Below are 19991 nucleotides of genomic sequence, written 5' to 3'. Positions count from 1 at the left end.
TAAAAATGAACTCACTGACTTCTGCTCTTTGTTTTTATTTGTTGTCTTCAAATATATTTTGCCCGTATTCTGAGGAGAAACTTAAACACTAAACTTTGTGTTCTAACAAAAGAAATTGAAATGTGTCTCTCAAAGACATCTGCTTCTTTACTGGCTGGATGGATGCTCCACCCCCGCCTCGCCACCCTCCGAAGACTTCAACCTGAGGTGACAAAAAACGAATCCTGAAGATTTAAAGAGTCTGACAAGTTAAAACTAGTCTGGATCAGTTAAGTGTAAGATTTAAAACAAAATTCAAACTCGACCTTTCCGTGTGAACAGGTGGAATCAGACTGACCTCTGCTGTTGTTCAGCGCAGAAGGAGCTGAGTCGCTGCATCTCAGACTGGAAAAAACAATTTTTGGATCAGGTCTTAAAAATTCAACCTTTGGTTTTGAAGAAGCCACAACTTTTCATCAGCTTATGTTTTTCTTGGTTGTTCAGTGCATATACTACAGACTCATATATTCCTCAAATACATCTCACTGTCATTAGTAGTAGAAGTACTACTACTGTACGCCCTGTTCCCCACCACCAGTCCTCATTTGGGCCACGGTCACTTTAAGTTGCAGTGAGTTGTCACCACATCACCATGAAACGCTTCCACTGTGGACGTAGCTTTAGGCCTGCTTTGACAATCTCAATGAAGAGAGCACTACAGATGTGATGTTTGCTTTGAGAGTGTTGATGGAGAAGTTTAGACCAAGGTCATCTTTGTGGATCAGAGAAAGCAGATGACAGAGTGTCAAGAGAGCAACTTTCAGGAGTGGCAGAGAAATGTGTTTAGAGATAAAGTTAAAGAGGCGAGGCAGAGATGGTTTGGAGATGTGCAGAGGAAATATCTTAACTTTGGGGGTTAAGCTGAGGAGAAATGGAAGGTTATGCATAAATGCTAAACATTTTAAAAGAAATTTTCAAACTACAACTTTGCAAATCAGAGGCCGTGATTTAGCACTCAAGTGTTTGAGCATGTACACAGACTGTAGTATTACTGCAGTATGTGTCAGTACCTGGATCTGAGTGGTTAAGGAGTTCAGGTTTGTTGAGTTTTCTTCAAATTGCTTCACCTGATCAGACACACCCTTTTCCAGCCTCTGTAGCAGCAATAACCTGCAAACACACAAACACACAGCGCTGTTTAGTCTGCTGTTGTTAGTATTATTCTGTTTTTCAATTCAACTTTATTTATACAGCGCCAAATGAGAACAGTCGCCTCAAGGTGCTTTATATTGTAAGGTAGACCCTACAATAATCCATACAGGGCAAAACCCAACAATCATATGAGCACTTTGGCGACAGTGGGAAGGAAAAACTCCCTTTTAACAGGAAGAAACACCCGGCAGAACCAGGCTCAGGGAGGGGCGTGGCCATTTGCTGTGATTGGTTGGGGTGAGAGAAAGAAAACAGGATAAAGACATGTGGAAGAGAGACAGAGATTAATAACAAGGATGATTCACCAGAGAGTTCTATTAACCCACGTTGAGTGAGTGAAAGGTGACTCGAAAGGAAAAACTCAATGCATTATGGAAATCCCCCAGAGGGGCCTGAAAACTGAAGGCTCTGCCTCCCATTCTACTTTTAAATACTCTAGGAACAACAAGTAGGCCTGCAGTGTGAGAGTGAAGTGCTCTAATAGGGTGATATGGTACTACAAGGCCATTAAGATAAGATGGGGCCTGATTATTTAAGACCTTGTATGTGAGGAGCAGGATTTTGAATTCTGGATTTAACAGGAATCCAATGAAGGGAAGCCAAAACAGGAGAAATCTGCTCTCTCTTTCTAGTCCCTGTCAGGACTCTTGCTGAAGCATTTTGGATTAACTGAAGGCTTTTCAGGGAGTTTTCAGGACTTCCTGATAATAATGAATTACAGTCGTCCAGCCTGGAAGTAATAAATGCATGAACTAGTTTTTCAGCGTCACTCTGAGACAGGATATTTCTAACTTTAGAGATGTTGCACAAATGGAAGAACGCAGTCTTACATATTTGTTTAATATGTGCATTGAAGGACATGTCCTGGTCAAAAATGACTCCAAGGTTCCTCACAGCGTTACTGGAGGCCAAGGTAATGCCATCCAGAGTAAGAATCTGGTTAGATACCATATTTCTAAGATTTTCAGGGCCGAGTACAATAACCTCAGTTTGATCTGAATTAAGAAGCAGAAAGTTAGCGGCCATCCAGGTCTTTATGTCTTTAAGACATTCCTGCAGTTTAACTCATTGGTGTGTGTTATCTGGCTTCATGGACAGATAGAGCTGGGTGTCATCTGCATAGCAGTGTAAATGTATGCTATGTCTTCTAATGATGCTGCCTAAGGGAAGCATGTATAATGTAAACAGAATTGGTCCTAGCACTGAACCCTGTGGAACTCCATAATTAACCTCAGTGTGTGAAGAGGACTCTCCATTTACATGCACAAACTGGAGTCTGTTAGATAGATATGATACAAACCACTGCAGTGCAGTATCTGTAATACCTTCTGTCATTATTCAGTGTTATGAGTGTTTGTTCTTTATGTGTGACTCCTCCCACCAGACGATGGCTGTGGGTTTTTCCTTTTCTCTCTGTCTCTCAGGGATGGACACCTGGGTGTGCCTGCTGAGTTGTTTGGTGGAGTTGGTTCCTGTCCTGGGATTGGATAATTGGTTGATCACCCCCAGTACTTAACCTCCAGCTGAACATCTGTAGGACCAAGGAGCTGGTGGTGGACTTAAGGAGTCAGCACAGAGACTACAAGCCTATTATCATCAATGGAGGTCCAGTGGAGAGGGTGCAGTCCTTCAAGTACATCGGTGTCCACATCTCCTCAGACCTGACATGGTCTGCCCACATTCAGGTCCAGACCAAAAAAGCTAGGCAGCACATGTATCATCTCCGACAACTGAGGAAGTTCAGTTTCTCTCCAGGGATCCTTAGGACTTCCTAAACAATTAAATTGGCTACAGAGAAACACCATTGTGTGTTGTAACAGGAACAGAAAGTGATATTCTACCATAGAGCGAGTGAACACCCGGTGACAGCCTGCCTAAGCCTGTTCAGATTTTTATAATATTACAGTTTTAGTTGTAAAATCAGTTGCTCTGCTAGCAGTACAGCTGTGCATGTTTCTGAACATGCTCATAGCTAGATAGATGAACCCCTGAGTTGTCTAATCAAGTAGAAAACTAACTTCTTGTGAGTGATGATGTAAAAATAAGAAGTCAAAAGAGATCCTGGGTATGGAGAAGTGGATTCTGGGGAAAGGGATGGTGTATGCTGTACCTGTGTTGATGTAGAGCCATGAGCAGGGCAGACACATGTTGTTGTTGCTCCTTTAGCGAAAGAAGAATTTCAGTTTCAACTTTCTGCCAGTGGCCCTGAAATTTGAGTTACTGATTATCTAATCACAGCCAATAATAAAACCAATAATCAATAAGATGTGGTTACTGACAGTGAAGTGTTCCTCCAGCTGTGCTCTGAAGGTTTTGATGGAAGCTGTTATACCATACATCAGGTCTGACACTGTCACTGCTCTCAGCTCAGGAGTCTCACTGTCCACAGGTGGTCCCGCCTCTTCTGTTAACAGCCCCGGCTCTTCAGGTGAGCGGACTATAACCAGGTGAGCTGGAGATTATCAATCATTTTAACTTCAGGCAAACTGTGTGAAAAGTATAAGAATTTACCTGTCGACAGTGGTTCAGATCCTTCTCCCTCTTGTTGAAACGCTGCCCTTCTCTTGTGGACCAACTCACCCTCAGTTTGATCTGACAGGTAACCTAAATACAGGAACAGGTAACAGGTAACAGGTAACCTAAATGGATAAATGTATAAAACCCTTTATATAAAAAGAGTCTTCAGGTTGTGAGTAAAAAAAAGAAATTATCAGCTAAAATGAGTCATGTGGGTTTGGTCATTCTTTTTGCTGTCAGTGTTTTTCTGTTACATTTCTCACAGGTCTGCAAAAACAAATCATGATTAAAAAGGTGTTTCAGATGTCATGAAAGTCAGTTTGGAAGTGACAAATGTGGAGGCTGAGAAGAGCACACCTGAGTCTGGAGCTTTTCTTTTCCTGAACACTTCCTGCAGGAAGAAACAGGAAACCGATAAAAACAAAACAAAAAAAAAAACAACAAGAAGGAACAATGGATCTGAAAAGAACTAGCAAAGGACATGAACCTGCTCCAAAGGGAAGCTGCTTTCTTCAAAGTCCTGGGAGACCTGTAGCTCCACCCCTTTAGGATCACCTGACACCGGTTCTATTGCATCTGGCAGGTGAGTTTCAACAGTGACGTCGCTGACAGTATGAAAACCTGAAATAGAAAACAAAAAATAGACCTGTAGAGGACAGGAAATCATTACAGTTCTTCCTGTTCAGAGAGGTTCATTTCTTTTCCTATAGATGGGACTGGCCTTTAGCAAAGCACAATATTATCCACAGTTAAGCCTATTCAAATGGCAGCCCACGGGCCACATGCAGCCCAGAAGCAACCTGTGAGTGTCGTGGAAGAAACGCAAAAAAAATTAATTAATTTAAAAAATTAAAAATTTAAATTCCTACAGCGTAGTGTAGACTGAATGCAACACTCCTAGTAGCCTAGCAATATTTAACCCACAATGCACCGTGACGTAAACATATTAAATAATCATCGTAATATATGATGCGACAACAGCATGTCTTTCTCAGTCCAAAAGCGTAAAATTGACAATGAAAACCTTTCGGTTTAACCCTGACTGGACTGACAAGTACTTAATCATTTTACCGCCAAATCCAAACGCCAAACCTATGTGTTTAATTTGCCGTGAGTGTGTTGCGGTACTTACGAAGGCAACACAATGATAAACACCAGACTTCCTATACAAACTTTCCAGAGCGATCGAAGGAGAGGGCTGCAAAAGCACAGTTTAATTGCATCTTACAACCGGAGTTGCACTACCATGATGAGGGTCCTGCACAGCCCAAGAGACAGCTGCAGCAGCTTCCCTTCATGTTTGCTGGATCTTGGTGAAAAAGAAAAGGCCTTTCATAGATTTGGAAACAGTGAAATACTGCATGCTGGCCGTGGTAGATGTGGTGATAAATGATGAAAAAATTAAAGTGAGTGTGACATCTGCTATTAAAAACCTGTCAGACAGTTCAAATATTCATAGAGTTGAAGTTCTGGCGTCAGACGAGTTCGAAGTGCTGTTAGATGACCTGAAGAAAACTGATGTCTATAGCAGGAGATGGGTTCACAGAGAGAACTGATAATGCACAGTTGTGCATATATGTCCGTTTTTTTGATGGCAAATTGCTCGGCTTACTACCATTAAAGGGACACACAGCTGGCGAAACATTGTTTGAGAAGATTTCAGCTTTTTTTGAGGAAAGTGGTCTGGATATGAAACTTGTCTGTATACTTGTGACGGATGAGGCTCCATCCATGGCAGGAGAAGTGAGTGCTTTGGCAGCACGGTGGTTGGCTGTTGAACCTTGCACTGCGTTGTTCATCAGACTGTGTTGTACACAAAACTAAGCGCGGAGCTCAAAACCACAACGGACAGCGTCATGGCTGCACTTTATTTTATTCGCTCAACATCAAGCCTCCAGCACTGCTTATTCCGCATGCTGCTCGCAGAAAAGTCTGCTGAGCACCATGACCTGCTGTTGCACAATGATGTCAGGTGGCTGTCCAAAGCCAGGGCACTGGAGCATTTCTGTGATGTCAAAGAGGAGATCACAGCAGGCAAAAAAAAGCAGAAACCGCAGATGTGACCATTGTCCTTTAAAATGTGTCTGTTTCAGCAAAATATTTATTTTGAAAGGGAATTTTCAAAATTTTTTTATTTTTTTTATTTCAAATGTGCAGAAAGTTTAGTTACAGCTCCCCTTTTTAAACGGCCCTTTTGGTGTGCATTTGTGAGCGGTCACCAGATTCACAGGGAAAAAAAGAATAAACATTACTTGTTTTTCACTTGTGTGGGTTTGAAATGGATCATGATCTGCTGCTTACTGACTGCAACAAAAGATCAGTTCCTCGGTTTGAAAGTCTTTCCCAACTTTTTAGTTGAATAGCCGTGATTCACAGTGATAAACCACTGAGACGTTCATTTGTTTAGATCTTTACAGTAACTCTAAACTTCTAAATAAACCGGGGCTTAAAGAAGAACCTAACTTACTGTGACATCCAGACGTCGTGTGTCTGATTTGATCAAACAGGACCTCCGCTGCACTTCTGGCTGCAGGCTAAAGGCAGAACCCTGAAGGTTAGACGTCAGAAACAAACTGTTTGTTTGTTGGCGATTGTTGTTACCTTGGATACAGTGGAGTCGTCTTCACTGCTCGGAGACGACAGAGGTAAAACTATGGAAGGAGAAAGGTTAGTTAATTTGTAACGATAACACAATGAAAGCCATCTCCCTCTGATGATGGTGCGGTGATAACGATTATGTACAAGTTCAATGAAGATGTGACTCACTCTTAAGCTGGCTCTTACTTGGCGCCTTCTTATGGCCATACGTTCGTCTGCTGTGTTTGTTTGTAGTCGAGGCCTGGGCTGTACCGCCTGGATCTTTGACATGTGGGGTATTCTGCACTTTCTGTCAGAGTGGGACATCATCAACATGAAATAGACACAGACTAATATTAATCCCACACAGGAAATTTACTTGTTACATCAAGAGACCGGAAGACAAAATAAATTCGTGATTACTAGAAAAACTTAATAGAAAAAACAGTGTGCAATAAAGCTAAACACTATAATACTTACAAATGGATGCTATTTACAGTAAATAAAGTCTGAATATTTTTGCAGACAGCTATCGCAGCTGTGTACTGCAGTCTGCTGTGGGGATGAAGGGCCTACGATCCTGCTCCTACACCGTGACTAACAGCCCACTGCTGAAGGAGCTGTTCAGGGCCTCCAGTCTCATGCAGGGGGTGACCGGTGTTGTCCATAATGAACAAGGTCCCCACCCAGCATCTCTATGGGGTCTGGAGGACTGTCCAGGATAGAGCTTGCCTTCTTCACCAGTCTATTAATCTGTTGCTCTCCATCTGTCCCTCGCCTCCCCAGCAGACAACTGCATAAAAGATAGCTGAAGCCATCACAGTGTAATAAACACTCTTCACTAATATCCTGCACATGCCTGCCCAGCACATGGAGCCCACTTTGAAACAGCTTGTACAGTGCGTGAGCGTTGTGTGTCCAGTTTATTGTTAAGGTGAAGTACCCAGGAATCTTTACCTGTCCCAACCCTGATGTCCAAACAGGTTTGAACAGACATTCACCACTCCCCCAGCCCAATCATCTCTGTTGCAAACCCCCGCGTCTTCGACAACGGTCAGCTTTTGTTCCCATGACTTCACACCTCTCAGCCCTCACCCACCCTTCTGCTACACAAGACTCCATCTCACAGCTCCCCTCCTCCACCACCATCCTGTCCCTGTCAATGCTTCAGGCGAGGAATGGCTCAAGGTCAAGGTGAGAAAGGCTGCAGGTCCGGATGGCATCAGCTCCAGGCTCCTGAGGAGCTGTGCAGACCAATTGTGTGGCATCCTGGCATACATGTTCAGCATGAGCAGGGGAAGTTCCACAGCTGTGGAGTGGTACTAGTACTGAAGACCACACATCCGATGGACCTCAACAGCTGATGAAGACCCTTGAGAGGTTGGTACTCAAACATCTTCGCCCTCTGATGTCTTAATTGGATCTGCTGCAGTTGGCCTACCACCCTAGCACTGGGCTAGATGATGCCAACATCTACCTCCTGCACCAAGCTCTGACCCACCTGGAGCCTGGAAGCAGTGTGGGGATCATTTTCTTTAATTTCTCCAGTTCTTTGGGGTTTTTTTTGTTTTTGTTTTGTTTTTTAGCTTTGTTTTATTATTCATCTTCTCTAGTGGATGTTATGCTGGATGCTGGTTATGCAGGTTAGATTGGTAAAACAAAAGGAATGCAGAGAAATAGAAATAAAAGAAAAGGGTGAAGTAAACAGAGTTCTCTAGCAAAGCTCACTCATATGATACACAGCACCTAATGACAAAACAGAGGGGGTACACAAACAAATATACAGCTTTGCTCTGTGTGTGTGTGTGTGTGTGTGCGCGCGCGCGCTTTCAATGATTTAAAAATCATTGTGAGGCTGCAATCAAGAAACCCTTCTGAGACCCAGCAACCAGACCAATCCTCTACCCTTAATAACAAAGGGATGTAGATCCAGCGAGCCCTAGATCCAGGCCTGCCCACCCACACCTTCTGAAGCGTGGATGGGCAGGTGGCCCCGTGCTCAGCAGTGATCCCGGGTGCAGTGTACTCGCCCCCACAAAGATGTTGGGGACTCCCTGGAAAGAGAGAGGTTCAGTAAGCACCGCCAGTTCTCACACCCTGCCACAGGGCGAGAAAGAATGGACCAGTGTCGAGCGCAGCACCAAACTGGAGGCCAGCACCCTTCTTCCCCACCACAGCGAGTACTGCAGCTCAACCTTTCAAAGCACCAGCACATCACTCAACCGACAGTGAAGACAGAAGAACAAGACAAACTAGCCTGAATCGGAGACAAGCCACAGCACCAGCTCCCCCAAGCCATCTAAACTGCTCCCTCTCCTGAACATGTGAGGACGACAACAGACCCACCACACTGACACCAGTGAACATTCAGGGAACGGACCTGTACCTGGGTGTTCACCTGAACAATAAACTGGACTGGAGTCCCAACACTGACGTTATTTACAGTATGGGTCAGAGCAGACTCCACCTGCTGAGGACAACAAGATCTTTTCAGGAGCATACCCTGCACTCCAAGACCTCTGTTGTGGCCTCGGCCATCATCTATGGTGTTGTCTGTTGGAACAGCAGCTTATCTACAGCTGAGAGGAAGCAGTTGGATAAGCTCCATACGAGGCCAGCTCTGTCCAAGGATGCCCCCAGTGCAGGTAGTAGGAGACAGAAGAACTCCTGGACAATGTCTCCCAACCCGTGCATGAAGCTGTTGCAGAACTGGAGAGCCCCTTCAGTGACAGACTGCCGCATCCACAGTACACAAAGAAGCGTTATGGCAGGTCCTTCCTCCCAGCAGCTGTTAGACTTTTATAACCATTGATGCAGCTTCTCATAACACCGAGAAATCAAACAAAAAATAAAACCATGGCTCAGGTACAAATTGAAGTCTGAAGAGAGACCGGTTATCAGAAGAGAAGCACTGACAGATTTAAACTACCTGTGTCACCTGTCTAAGACACGCAGACTGCAGATCTGATGACACAATTACAAATATTGATCCTTGACCAGCAGCCATGAAAACCTTTTTGTTCAAACATGGTACGGTTTTTTTTGTTTTTGTTTTTTTACAGGAAAAACTGATTAGAAGTCCAATAACAGAACAGTCATCGCTGTCTTTGCCCATCCAGGCCTGTAGTTCCCCCCGACTTGCTTTTCAGCAAAAATGATTTGAAGACGGGCAGACACCCTCGTGTGAAGGCTGGTGTATATGTGCAAATGACAGGAAGCATTTGCCTTCTTCAAGGTGCAGGGACGCAACTATGTCATCCAAAACCCAGATGTACAAGCAATGGACTGAGGGAACGTGACTCTCTCTCCACCTTATTATTCAGACAGGTGGCGAGACAGAGCGGCAGGCCGACAGGACAGGTGGTGAGACAAACCATTACCATGAACACTCTCTCAGCTGCCTCTTCCAGTTCTTTGTGGTGTTTGGAGTTGAAGGTCAGCTCCACTGTCTGGCCTCTGACATTGTGGTGCATGATGGGATTGTTCAGCCAGAAACTGAGGACCGTCTCTTCCCCAGGGCATCATGGGAAAAACAGACAGAATTGTCCGATTCATGCTCTGGTCCTACTTATACATGATCTAACATACCTGAATGCTTCAACATGCTGGATTTTAGGGTTAAAGTTCTGACCATTCTGTTTGACCTGCAGACTGTAATGATCCACCTCCTCCTTCAGCACATGAATGGATCCCCACAGGAAACCCTGAACAAAAACATAACCAGAACACAGCAGGAGAAAAATGTGAATATGCAGCCAAACTCAGTGTCCAACTAAAACTTCAAGGCAGTTGTTTCCTTTGGTGCTTTTAAACAAAACCTTATTGCATTATTTGACACAACAACAACATTTTATTTGAGGGTGCCTTTCAGAAACCCAAGGTCACCTTACAAAGCAAAAAATGAAAGGGGCAATAATTATAAAACAAGTTATCCATCCATCCACTTCTCTTTTTCAGAGTTGTGGGGGGCGCTGGAGCCTATCCCAGCTGTCTGTGAAGGTTCTCAGTCATCCAGGTCATCGCAGTCAAAGGAGCTTGCAAAGAAAAGCGTCTGGACTTCTTTAAGTTGCTTGAAGACGTTTCACCTCTCATCCGAGAAGCTTCTTCAGTTCTTAGGTCAAATGGTGGGGAGTCCCAGATTTAAACCTAGTGGGAGTGTCCCCCTGCAGAGGGACATAAGGACCCCCTGATGATCCTCTAATCGCCTGAGCCAAGGTGTGAAAGTGGGTGTGGGTCCCAATCAGTCAGGGTTTCGGGTGAGCTCTTTGTGAAACCTGGCCCCACCTTATCATGCAAATTCCTGAGGTCAGATGGCCCAGGATGTGAGTGGGCGTTAAGGCGTCTGGGGAGGGAACTCAAAACTGTATTATAGATGGCAGACAGTTGGTGTCGTAAACCACCGCCTCTGTTCAAAGATGGTTGCTCACAGTGGACATAGATGGCTTCTTTCACTCCTCTTTCAAACCATCTGTCCTCTCTGTCCAAAATGTGAACATTGGCATCCTCAAAAGAGTGACCTTTGTCCTTTAGATGCAGATGGACTGCTGAGTCTTGTCCCGTGGAGGTTGCTCTTCTATGTTGTGCCTTGTTCACATTTTGGACAGAGAGGACAGATGGTTTGAAAGAGGAGTGAAAGAAGGCATCTATGTCCACTGTGAGCGACCATCTTTGAACAGAGGCGGTGGTTTACGACACCAACTGTCTGCCATCTACAATCCAGTTTTGAGTTCCCTCCCCAGACGCCTTAACGCCCACTCACATCCTGGGCCATCTGACCTCAGGAATTCGCATGATAAGGTGGGGCCAGGTTTCACAATGAACTCACCCGAAACCCTGGCTGATTGGGACCCACACCCAGTTTCACACCTTGGCTCAGGCGATTAGAGGATCATCAGGGGGTCCTTTTGTCCCTCTGCGGGGGGACACTCCCACTAGGTTTAAATCTGGGACTCCCCACCATTTGACCTTAGAACTGAAGAAGCTTCTCGGATGAGAGGTGAAACATCTTCAAGCAACTTAAAGAAGTCCAGGCGCTTTTCTTTGCAAGCTCCTTTGACTATCCCAGCTGTCATAGGGCAATAGGCGGGGTCCACCCTGGACAGGTCGCCAGTCTGTCGCAGGGCTAACACACACAGACAGACATCCATTCACACTCAAATTCACACCCACATTCATACCTGTGGACAATTTAGTTTAATCAATTAACCTATCCCCACAAACTGCATGTCTTTGGACGGTGGAAGGAAGCCGGAGTACCTGGGGAGAACATGCAAACTCCACACAGAAAGACCCCGGCCTGATGGTGAAATTGAACTCAGGACCTTCTTGGTGTGCAGCAACAGTGCTAACCAGTGTGCTGCCCATAAAATAAGTTAAAATTGCAAAACAGAACCTGACAACAGATAAAAATCAGCACAAAAGTGAATAAGCCAGTTTGAACAGATGTGTTTTGAACTGTGACTTAAATATAGGAAGAGAGTCTACATTTCTTATGGCTGGAGGAAGAGAGTTCCAGAACCGAGGAGCAGAGCAACTGAAGGCTCCCCATAGTGGTAAGAGGAGCAGAAGGAACAACAAGATGAATGGCAGACGAGGATCTGAGAGGCGGGAAACAGTGTTGGTATGAAGAAGATCACAGAGATAAGGAGCAGATTTATGGATACACTTGCACGTGAGAAGTAAGATTTTAGAGTTTATCCTGGCTTCTATTGGCAACCAGTGAAGCTGCTGAAGAATTTAATACAGCTTATCAAGCAAGCCCCCCAAAACAACCTAAAGTCTGTCAGTTCTACAGTAAAACTTCATAGTATAGAGTACTACCTGAGGCTCATCAATGAAGAAGCTGGCACATCCTGAGCCCGTGTTAAAGTCTATCCAGAACTCATCTAGTTTCTCATCTTTTGGACGAAAGAGCTGCACAAGAAAACATACAGAGTCTGAATACAAATGGCAAAAAAAATTACGTCCTTTTTTTATTTTTTATTTTTCAAAGGGTCAAGTCAAAGAGTGAAAAAAGTACCTGAGTGGAACTGAGAAAGGCACGGAGGCAGGGAATAGTGTAGACCCTGAGAGACAGAACACAGGTAACTACTGTAATCAGAGTTCTCCGATTTACTTTATGTTAATAAATTTTTAAATATGGTTTATCACCTCCCCTGGTTTCCATGGTAACAGTTGACAAAATTCAAGAATCGTCTGCAGTCCTGCACAGTGAGACAGATGGCTGACTTACTTCATCAAAAAATTAAAAACCTGTATAAAGACAGTTAAGCCAGTTTCCCAGATATGCGGTTCTGTTGGCGTCATCGATCCACGACATCCAGCTTGCACTACGGCTGTTTGCAGACAAATCTGAGTGGCCGTGATGAGACCCTGTTGGTTTATCCCACTCTCACCTGTGGTCACAAGCCGTGGCATGGACTGAAAGAAACAGAAAATAGCTTCCTCTGGCTCTTCCTTGAGACGGGGTGAGGACTTTGGTCATTTAGAAGGGGTAGAACTGCTGCTGCTCCACATCAAAAGTGACATCTCCTGGGTGAGGTATTGCAGGAATGGAGGTCCAGGGCAGACCCAGGACACGCTGGTTAGATTAGAGCAATTGGCTGTCTGGTTGGGTTTTTATTGAAATTATTTTCTAGACTCCACCTCTCTGGGAACATCTCAGGCTCTCCGAGGTATGGAGGCCCATCTCACCTCACCACACTCGCTGCCAGTGGCTGATGCTCTCAGACGTTGGTGTGTTTGTGGTTCTTGGTGTCTGGGGCCGAGAGCTCATGTATGTACCGACTCACTCCAGGTGGCCGATTGGCGGGGCCTGGCGCCTGTGGCCCAGGTGGGCCTCTTCCGGGGGGTGGGGTGCCCTCAGGTCTGTGGGCATGGGGCTCGGTCCTCTCTGGCACAGCTGGCTGCCGGCAGAGCCCGCGGGCACGTCACAGCAACCCCCTCTGGCCTCTGCTCCGTGGCTGCTGGGTGACTTCTCGTTTGGGGCTCTCCTCAGCTCTTCCCAGGAGGGTGGCACGGTTGCCCCCCTGGTGGTCCTCCTTGGGTTCTTGTACTCTGGGACCTCTGGATGTCTGGGGCCAGGATCTCCTCCATACCTGCTTTATGCCCTGGGGGACGGGGCTATGGCTCCCCACACTCCCTACTACACCTTTCTTGGCTGCTGCCTCAAAGCACATTGTGCACTGTTGATCTCGCATACTGCACAATAACATGTAATATTTAGTATCTACTGTTATCTACTGTTAGCTAGTTTATTGTGATGGTGCTGTATTTATTATGTTGCTCTTTTTTGTTTGTTTTCTTTGGGTTTTTTTTAATTATAATAAAGGTTTACCAATTGGACCAATATGGCAAGGCCATGATGATCCAATTGGTAAACTAAAACCGCTTGGCATCTTTTTTGGCCTTCAGACATCAATTCTGACGCCTAAGATCCAAACGGGACAGGCAAAAAAACAAACAAACAAAAAAACCAAAAAACAGAAAATAAATTATTTTCTACTGTGGCCAAAATGACCTTGGTTCACTTTAGTCAGTTCAGTTTTATTTGTATAGGACCAAATAACAACAGTTGCCTCAAGGTGTTTTATCAAATGACTCTTGCACAAATTAATGTTTACGTGAAACACGGAAAACAGTGATGCCAGAATGATATATGGCCAAAGAGCTGTTACATTAATGCTGCATGTTTAGCCTAAAAGCTTCAAGTTATATTAGAGAAGATTGTTGTTTGTTTGGTTTTTTAATAATCAAATTAATTGTCAGAAAAAAAAACCCATTTTTTTTCTTCAAGATCACATTAATGAAATACTAATAATGCTTTGTGGATGTACTAGTTTTTAGGGTATGAATCCAGTCCAATCTTGTGGCTGACTCGAGGTAGACTTGGAGAAAATGTAAAGATTCACTTTGATTACTCAGAAGGTTCAATACAGGCTTAACAACCCAAACTGTGTGTGCTGTGTTCATCACACTGTGGAATTTAAACAGAAAGCTTGGAAATGACATACAGAGTGAGACAGCTGAGAACTCACCGACTCAAAATCAGCGTCTCTGATGTCACAGAAAGCCATGCTGATGTCAGGGATGGAGAACCACTGACTGGCTTTCTGCAATCGGTCTCTGCGTGGAGTCATGCGACACAGAGCCTCTGACAGGCTGACCTGCAGCTCATAGTCTGAAACAGAGAACTACAAACGTGGTTGTCTGTAATAACGCTTTGATTCTAGGCCCTTTCCTGTTTACGGGCTTCCTGTCTAACATAGAGGCGACAAACATAACGCTTGTATATATTCACTGCTAACAGCACTGTGAGGGGACGGGTGTGTGCAGAGTCAAGACTCAGCTCTAAACTCTTCTGTTCACACTCATGAGACTTCCTCAGGACATCGTTTAACCACAGCGATTCTAAATATCCGTAAAGCATTATGACAGGTGAAGAGAAAACAATCCCAATAAAGAAAACAAGAATCGCTCATGTTGAATATTCGGTGCGATTTGCTGCAACTCTCACCTCCAACTGTCAGAACTGCTGCAGCCACCTGGGGTCTGTCAGACAGGCAATCAAGCAGATAGTACTGAGTTTAGATGGGTATACATGTGCTGGTTAGAAACATTTCAATGTAAAAATCTCAGTGTGCACTACAGACAGCATTTGGTTTTGATTCTGGTCATTCTGGATCAGTCGCCTCTGTTCTCGGCTCAGAGACTCCAGCATGCTGTTGAAAGTCCTGATGGCCTGAAACAAGAGAAATTACACTGAGGCCAGTCATCCAGATCACGGTAATCTAAGGAGCGTGGAAAGAAAAGCCACTGGAGTTCTTTGAGTTTCTTTGAGAAACTTAACTGCTCCTTTGGTTCATCCGTTTCTCTTTCCACGCTCCTTAGATTGCCTCTGTATTGTCCAAATACTATGTGACCCAGCTGTTCTTTAGAGTCATAGCAAAGCTGTGTACAAAAACACACCACAGCCCAGCACAGACAATGAAAAGCACACTGTGTCAGTGCATTACCTCCAGTCTCAATGGGAAGTGAACTTCTGTTTCCAGAGTCAGATGAACCAACTGCAGAAGAACTACTGACAGCTGACTCACTGAGAAACGGACAGGTAGTAGATGACAGGACGGACAGGTGAGACTCATGCTTCGGTGGGAAATCTACATCATAACTTACACTGCCACCAGAAACTCATTTGATCCCTACACTGTAACCTTCCAAGAAATGTACCTACATGTCACTGAACTACCTGGAAGGTTGTGGTTTAGGGATGAAAGGAGCTGCCAGTTAACGAAGCTAGGACATCATCATCTCCAGCAGAAGTCTAAATGAAGCCTAACACATGAAGATCAAAGCAAAGACAGAAACCAACCTGGAAGAGAAGCTTGGCCAAGCAGCTGAAACGAGATAATAGAGAGTGTATTTAATGAACCTGGTTCATCTCCCAGCAGACAACAACTCTTCCACTAATGTGGAAAAGATTTTAATGACTGTTTCACTCCATCAGCAAAGTGTTTAGCATTGACCCAGTTATAAAATCGATCAAATTAACTGCATTAATCAGACATCTACAGCCAGAGCCTGTAGCGAGCACCAAGTTGTACAAAACAAATGTTTGGGGGTTTTCTGCTTCAGGGTTCTGCGGTAGGACCAGTTCTGTTTACGTTATGAACTCTCTTTGTTAAAGTTAGCAGGAGCTGCATGTACTGAGAGGAAACTTAAAGCTCGCAGAAACTGTCTACAGTGTTGGCCTCTCATTGTGAGTTTTAGCTCCAGGCTCACCATGAATCCCAGACTGTTCAGAAACACAAGCTGGATGAAGCTTTGGCCAACCTCCAGGAGAACATCTCTCATCACAACAAAGTGAAGGAGATCTTCTGTCATAGTGGTCATCACTGTGTCTGTTACCTCTAATGCTAAAATAAAGCTGTAGCAGAGAGAGCTTGAAGGCAACCACATCTGGTGCTGCCAGAGAGTCCAAGACCAGAGCAGAATCTTTACAGTGACCCCAGTACAGGACTTTGGATCCAAACCAATGGCAGAAATGATTTGACTTGGACCGGGAGGTGACATGGATGAATGAAGTACAGCTAGATCCTGATCACCCAGACACATTAGGGAATCATTTCCAGGTCCATCACTGTATGTGTTCAACAGGACGTTAGATTTGATCTCACATACTGAACGGTACGAAACAGTAAATGAAGTGTGATGTATTCATTTGGGGCACAGAGTGGAAAAAGGTGTGTCTGAGCATGTTCAGTGGTGCTTTTTATTTCTAAAGTAACGGTTACACATTAAAGCTATGAAAGTTTAAACTGGACCCATGGAAACATGAAAGCATCCTGTTCCAGCCTGATGAATGAATGCGATTGGTTGAACAGGTGTTCTTTGTGTGCGTTCTGCTTGTCCAGACACTTGGCACATGAACACATGGACAGTCCGTCTGAGCTGGGCTTCATTCAGCGGTATCGAACAGTGCTTTAAATTTACACGGATCCATTTGAAGGTTTTACAGCTCTAACGTATAACCTGTGAAATAATCAGCAGTACTGCATTTTACCACCAAATCACCAGATGAACCCATTTCTGTAATCCCAGAAGGTTGATTCTGTTCATCTGGACATTTTTAGTGGGACAAACGTTTCATCGTCTGGTGACTTCTTCAGTGTCAGCTGACTGCAGGTTTCCCCAACCTTAGACACAATCTGAAACTGAAACTACCAGCGCTGCATGGACAGTGGGCTGTGAGGTCAGTTTCTTCTTTCACCATCTTACAGTGCTGTAATCACACCCATTCCCCAACTCTCCGTGAACTGTACTACGTCCAGAATCAGCCTTTTGGGATTTCCTTACCTGGATGATTGAGCATGCATCAAGACCTTTCTGCAACATTCTGCTACCTTTTACAACACTGTAGCATTTTATTCATGTTGTTTATAGATTTTTAATCACCAGTGGATAGAAATAATTTCCTGTGCAAGACAATGAGCTACATCAAGTCATATAAGCTGTTCCTTTCAGATTGATAGAATGCTACCAACACCACCTTTAATGTCAGCATGCAGGGTGTGAACACAGCGAGTTGATAACCAGCTTAACAGTTTATGGTGACTGCTAACATCAGGGTAAGTGGATCCAGATAAAAAACCCTGGGTATGTCTGTGAAGGTTCTCAGACATCCACGTCATCATAGTCTAAGGAGCTTGGAAAGAAAAGCGTCTGGACTTCTTTAAGTTGCTTGAAGACGTTTCACCTCTCATCCGAGAACCTTCTTCAGTTCTAAGGTCAAATGGTGGGGAGTCCCAGAATTAAACCCAGTGGAAGTATCCCACTTTGGGCGGATACTTTGGGGTGAAACATCTTCAAGCAACTTAAAGAAGTCCAGACGCTTTTCTTTCCAAGCTCCTTAGACAACCCTGGGTATGTTAAACTCACTTTATAGAATAAGTCCCAGGTGAGATGTTTAGCATCTGTTACCATGGCGATTCAACAGGTAAAACAATATTGGCCTTATTGACACAGCTAGCTAACACATGGATGTGGCTCCACAGTTATAGCCCTCTGGGTAGAGAAATGTTCTCACCAGGAAGAAGTCAAAGAACTCCTCAGTGAGATTCAGCAAGGGGGTGGAGATTCTCTGAAGGTCAGAAGTCAGCCGTTCACAGACCGCTTCAAACCACATCAATGCCTAAAAGGCAAACAACAACAGGAAGGTAATGTGACGCATGACATCTGACCCGATTTATTCTGACGAATTTAGACAGATTACTTTAGCAGTCAGTCCATGACCGATGAGCATCTGCAGGTCTTCTTTGTTCTCTGCCAGAATCCCCAAAGACTTCAAGACAAGCACAGCTCTGCTGAAACCAGAATCACGCAGCTCCTAACAACCGAGCAAGCAAACAGGTGTGTGGTAAGACTCAGTCATGCTCACATCACTCTGATGCTTTATTGATCCTGCAGTGGAAACGGACGTTACACAAACAGGAGCATAAAGAACACAAACCTACTACAAACCAAGTAAAACATACCACTGAGGCACGCTGAGGCCTTTTAACGTCAGGCAGGCCAGACGTTTCACGTACAGCAGCGTGACTCAAACACCTCCACATGGAATACTTTGTTTGACATGAAACTTTGATTATGAACATGTCGGGTCTTTATGGCTGCTTGGAACCTTTCAGAGCGCTTGCTTTAACATGGATAAAACTAAAATGTAATCCGTGGACTTTCCACATCAGCTGGTATGAAATATGAACTTATCATACAGATACAGATTTTTAGTCCCAAACCCAGGCACTCTCAGAGGCATCAACACAAAAGCCCATTTCATTTAGCAGACAGACTGAGGAGCATGCTCAGTCTGACTTCATTCTGGCCAATGATTTTCAGCCAATCACAGAAAACATCCTGAGGTCATGTGACTTGTTAAAGGTAAAAGACATCATTTACCTTTCCGTTCAGCATTTAAACTTCATCGTTTTTTAAAAACTGTAACAGGAGGATAAGATGATGCCTGAGCTCTACAGCATCTTTATGTTAACTTTGATCTAGCCTGTCACCAGGTGAGAGGCAGGTGCACCTGAATGGCAATGTGGTGGTCAGCTTGGCCCAAACAGGACGTTTAATCTTCCGTCTGTAACAGCACCAACTGTTGCACCACCCTGATCTCAGGACAGGCACTGCATTAGGTGGTTTCTAATGGCACAGGTCAACAAACCAACACAGTGTGGGCAGACACTGCCCCCTGGTGGTGAAGGTTTTTGTTAAATGCATAAACTTTTAAAGCTTTAGTGAACATTTGTGGTGAACATGGAGAACTCCTGTCTGAGAGTCATGCATAGAGAACAAACAGCTACCCCCTTACCTTGGTAACCAGCTGGTCCAGCCGGGTGAGGGTGCTGCTGGTCAGTCCTTCATAGTAGAGCAGAGAAGCCAGGTGGGACGTGTCTCCATGGAGCATACAGTCCTCCACCTGAACCTCGAACTGAGCGACAGAGAGACGCAGGTGTGTAAAACCATCAGACATAAAGTGTGCTCCCTGCACCAGACTCCACTGACATTTACTCTGATTTAAGAATCAGACGTTTGTTTTCTCCCAGTTTAAATGAAAAAGGATCACTTCCGGTGACGGACAGCAGGGGGCAGTACAGGCTGGACTGTGTGGCACAGGGTGGACAAAATAACAGAAACACCCTCAGAAGCTGCTGTTAAACACGTTTTTAAAGTTAAAAACGATTTCGTATCGCTATAGAAGCGTTATTGATTCCTAGTATGTGACGTCATCACCCTGATCTATGACGCACTGCAGTTTTCGGAGTTTCATAAATCGAGCAGGGAAACAACAAACCAAAGTTCATAAATATACTTCCAATCGATACTTGACTTATTGATCAGTGATCATATCAAACTGTGAGTTTACCATCGCGTCTCCTCGTCCTCCCTCAGCTTCTGATGTGACGGGAGCGCGCACAGCTGGAGGTCATTGACTCATCACGGAGAAAGTAGTTCCGAAACGCGAAGGAATATCGGCTTCTTTTTCGTGTACTTTGAGATTCTCACAAAAAATTGTAAATAAAATTAATGAAAATCTTAAAAATCAACTTTAATTTTTTTCTTTTTAAAAAACCGTTTTAATGGGAAACACCAAAAGTCTCTCTCTCTCTCTCTCTCTCACACACACACACACACGGAGGCGGACGCGC

General features: G+C 44.5%; 1 protein-coding gene across 2 annotated transcripts; it reads right to left on the bottom strand.

Annotated features, from left to right (window-relative positions):
• Window positions 1-19: 19 nt before the first annotated feature.
• On the bottom strand, window positions 20-19967 carry sycp2l (synaptonemal complex protein 2-like). Of its 2 annotated transcripts, none has more exons than XM_084939902.1 (25): window positions 19709-19967; window positions 19154-19273; window positions 18056-18169; window positions 17870-17974; window positions 15656-15680; window positions 15300-15379; window positions 14937-15025; window positions 14801-14835; window positions 14322-14464; window positions 12436-12488; window positions 12305-12350; window positions 12106-12198; window positions 9917-9989; window positions 9666-9793; window positions 6475-6595; window positions 6310-6359; window positions 6176-6242; window positions 4196-4329; window positions 4066-4099; window positions 3703-3795; window positions 3471-3628; window positions 3302-3396; window positions 1050-1149; window positions 306-384; window positions 20-202 (listed from the first exon to the last, which is right to left on the bottom strand). In XM_084939902.1, exons 1-24 carry the CDS (start codon window positions 19709-19711, stop codon window positions 328-330), a joined length of 2016 nt encoding a protein of 671 aa, XP_084796028.1. In that variant the 5' UTR covers window positions 19712-19967; the 3' UTR covers window positions 20-202; window positions 306-327. The 2 variants fall into 2 exon arrangements, with proteins under 2 accessions (XP_084796028.1, XP_084796027.1); XM_084939901.1 differs by having other exon boundaries at window positions 338-384.
• Window positions 19968-19991: the final 24 nt, after the last annotated feature.

This window comes from Perissodus microlepis, chromosome 9 (genome assembly GCF_051167445.1).
Source record: "Perissodus microlepis isolate ML-2025 ecotype Zambia chromosome 9, ASM5116744v1, whole genome shotgun sequence".
In the NCBI taxonomy this organism is placed as follows: Eukaryota; Metazoa; Chordata; class Actinopteri; order Cichliformes; family Cichlidae; genus Perissodus; species Perissodus microlepis.
This window is presented reverse-complemented; position numbering and strand designations above follow the sequence as displayed.

Bases quoted from the DNA above. Each gene is read 5' to 3' on its own strand.
- sycp2l (XM_084939901.1), bottom strand. The intron at 9,990-12,105 runs GTAGTACTCTAT...GTTTTTGTTCAG, and splicing joins TCTTCATTGATGAGCCTCAG to GGTTTCCTGTGGGGATCCAT. The intron at 6,243-6,309 runs GTAACAACAATC...TTCTGCCTTTAG, and splicing joins ACGACTCCACTGTATCCAAG to CCTGCAGCCAGAAGTGCAGC.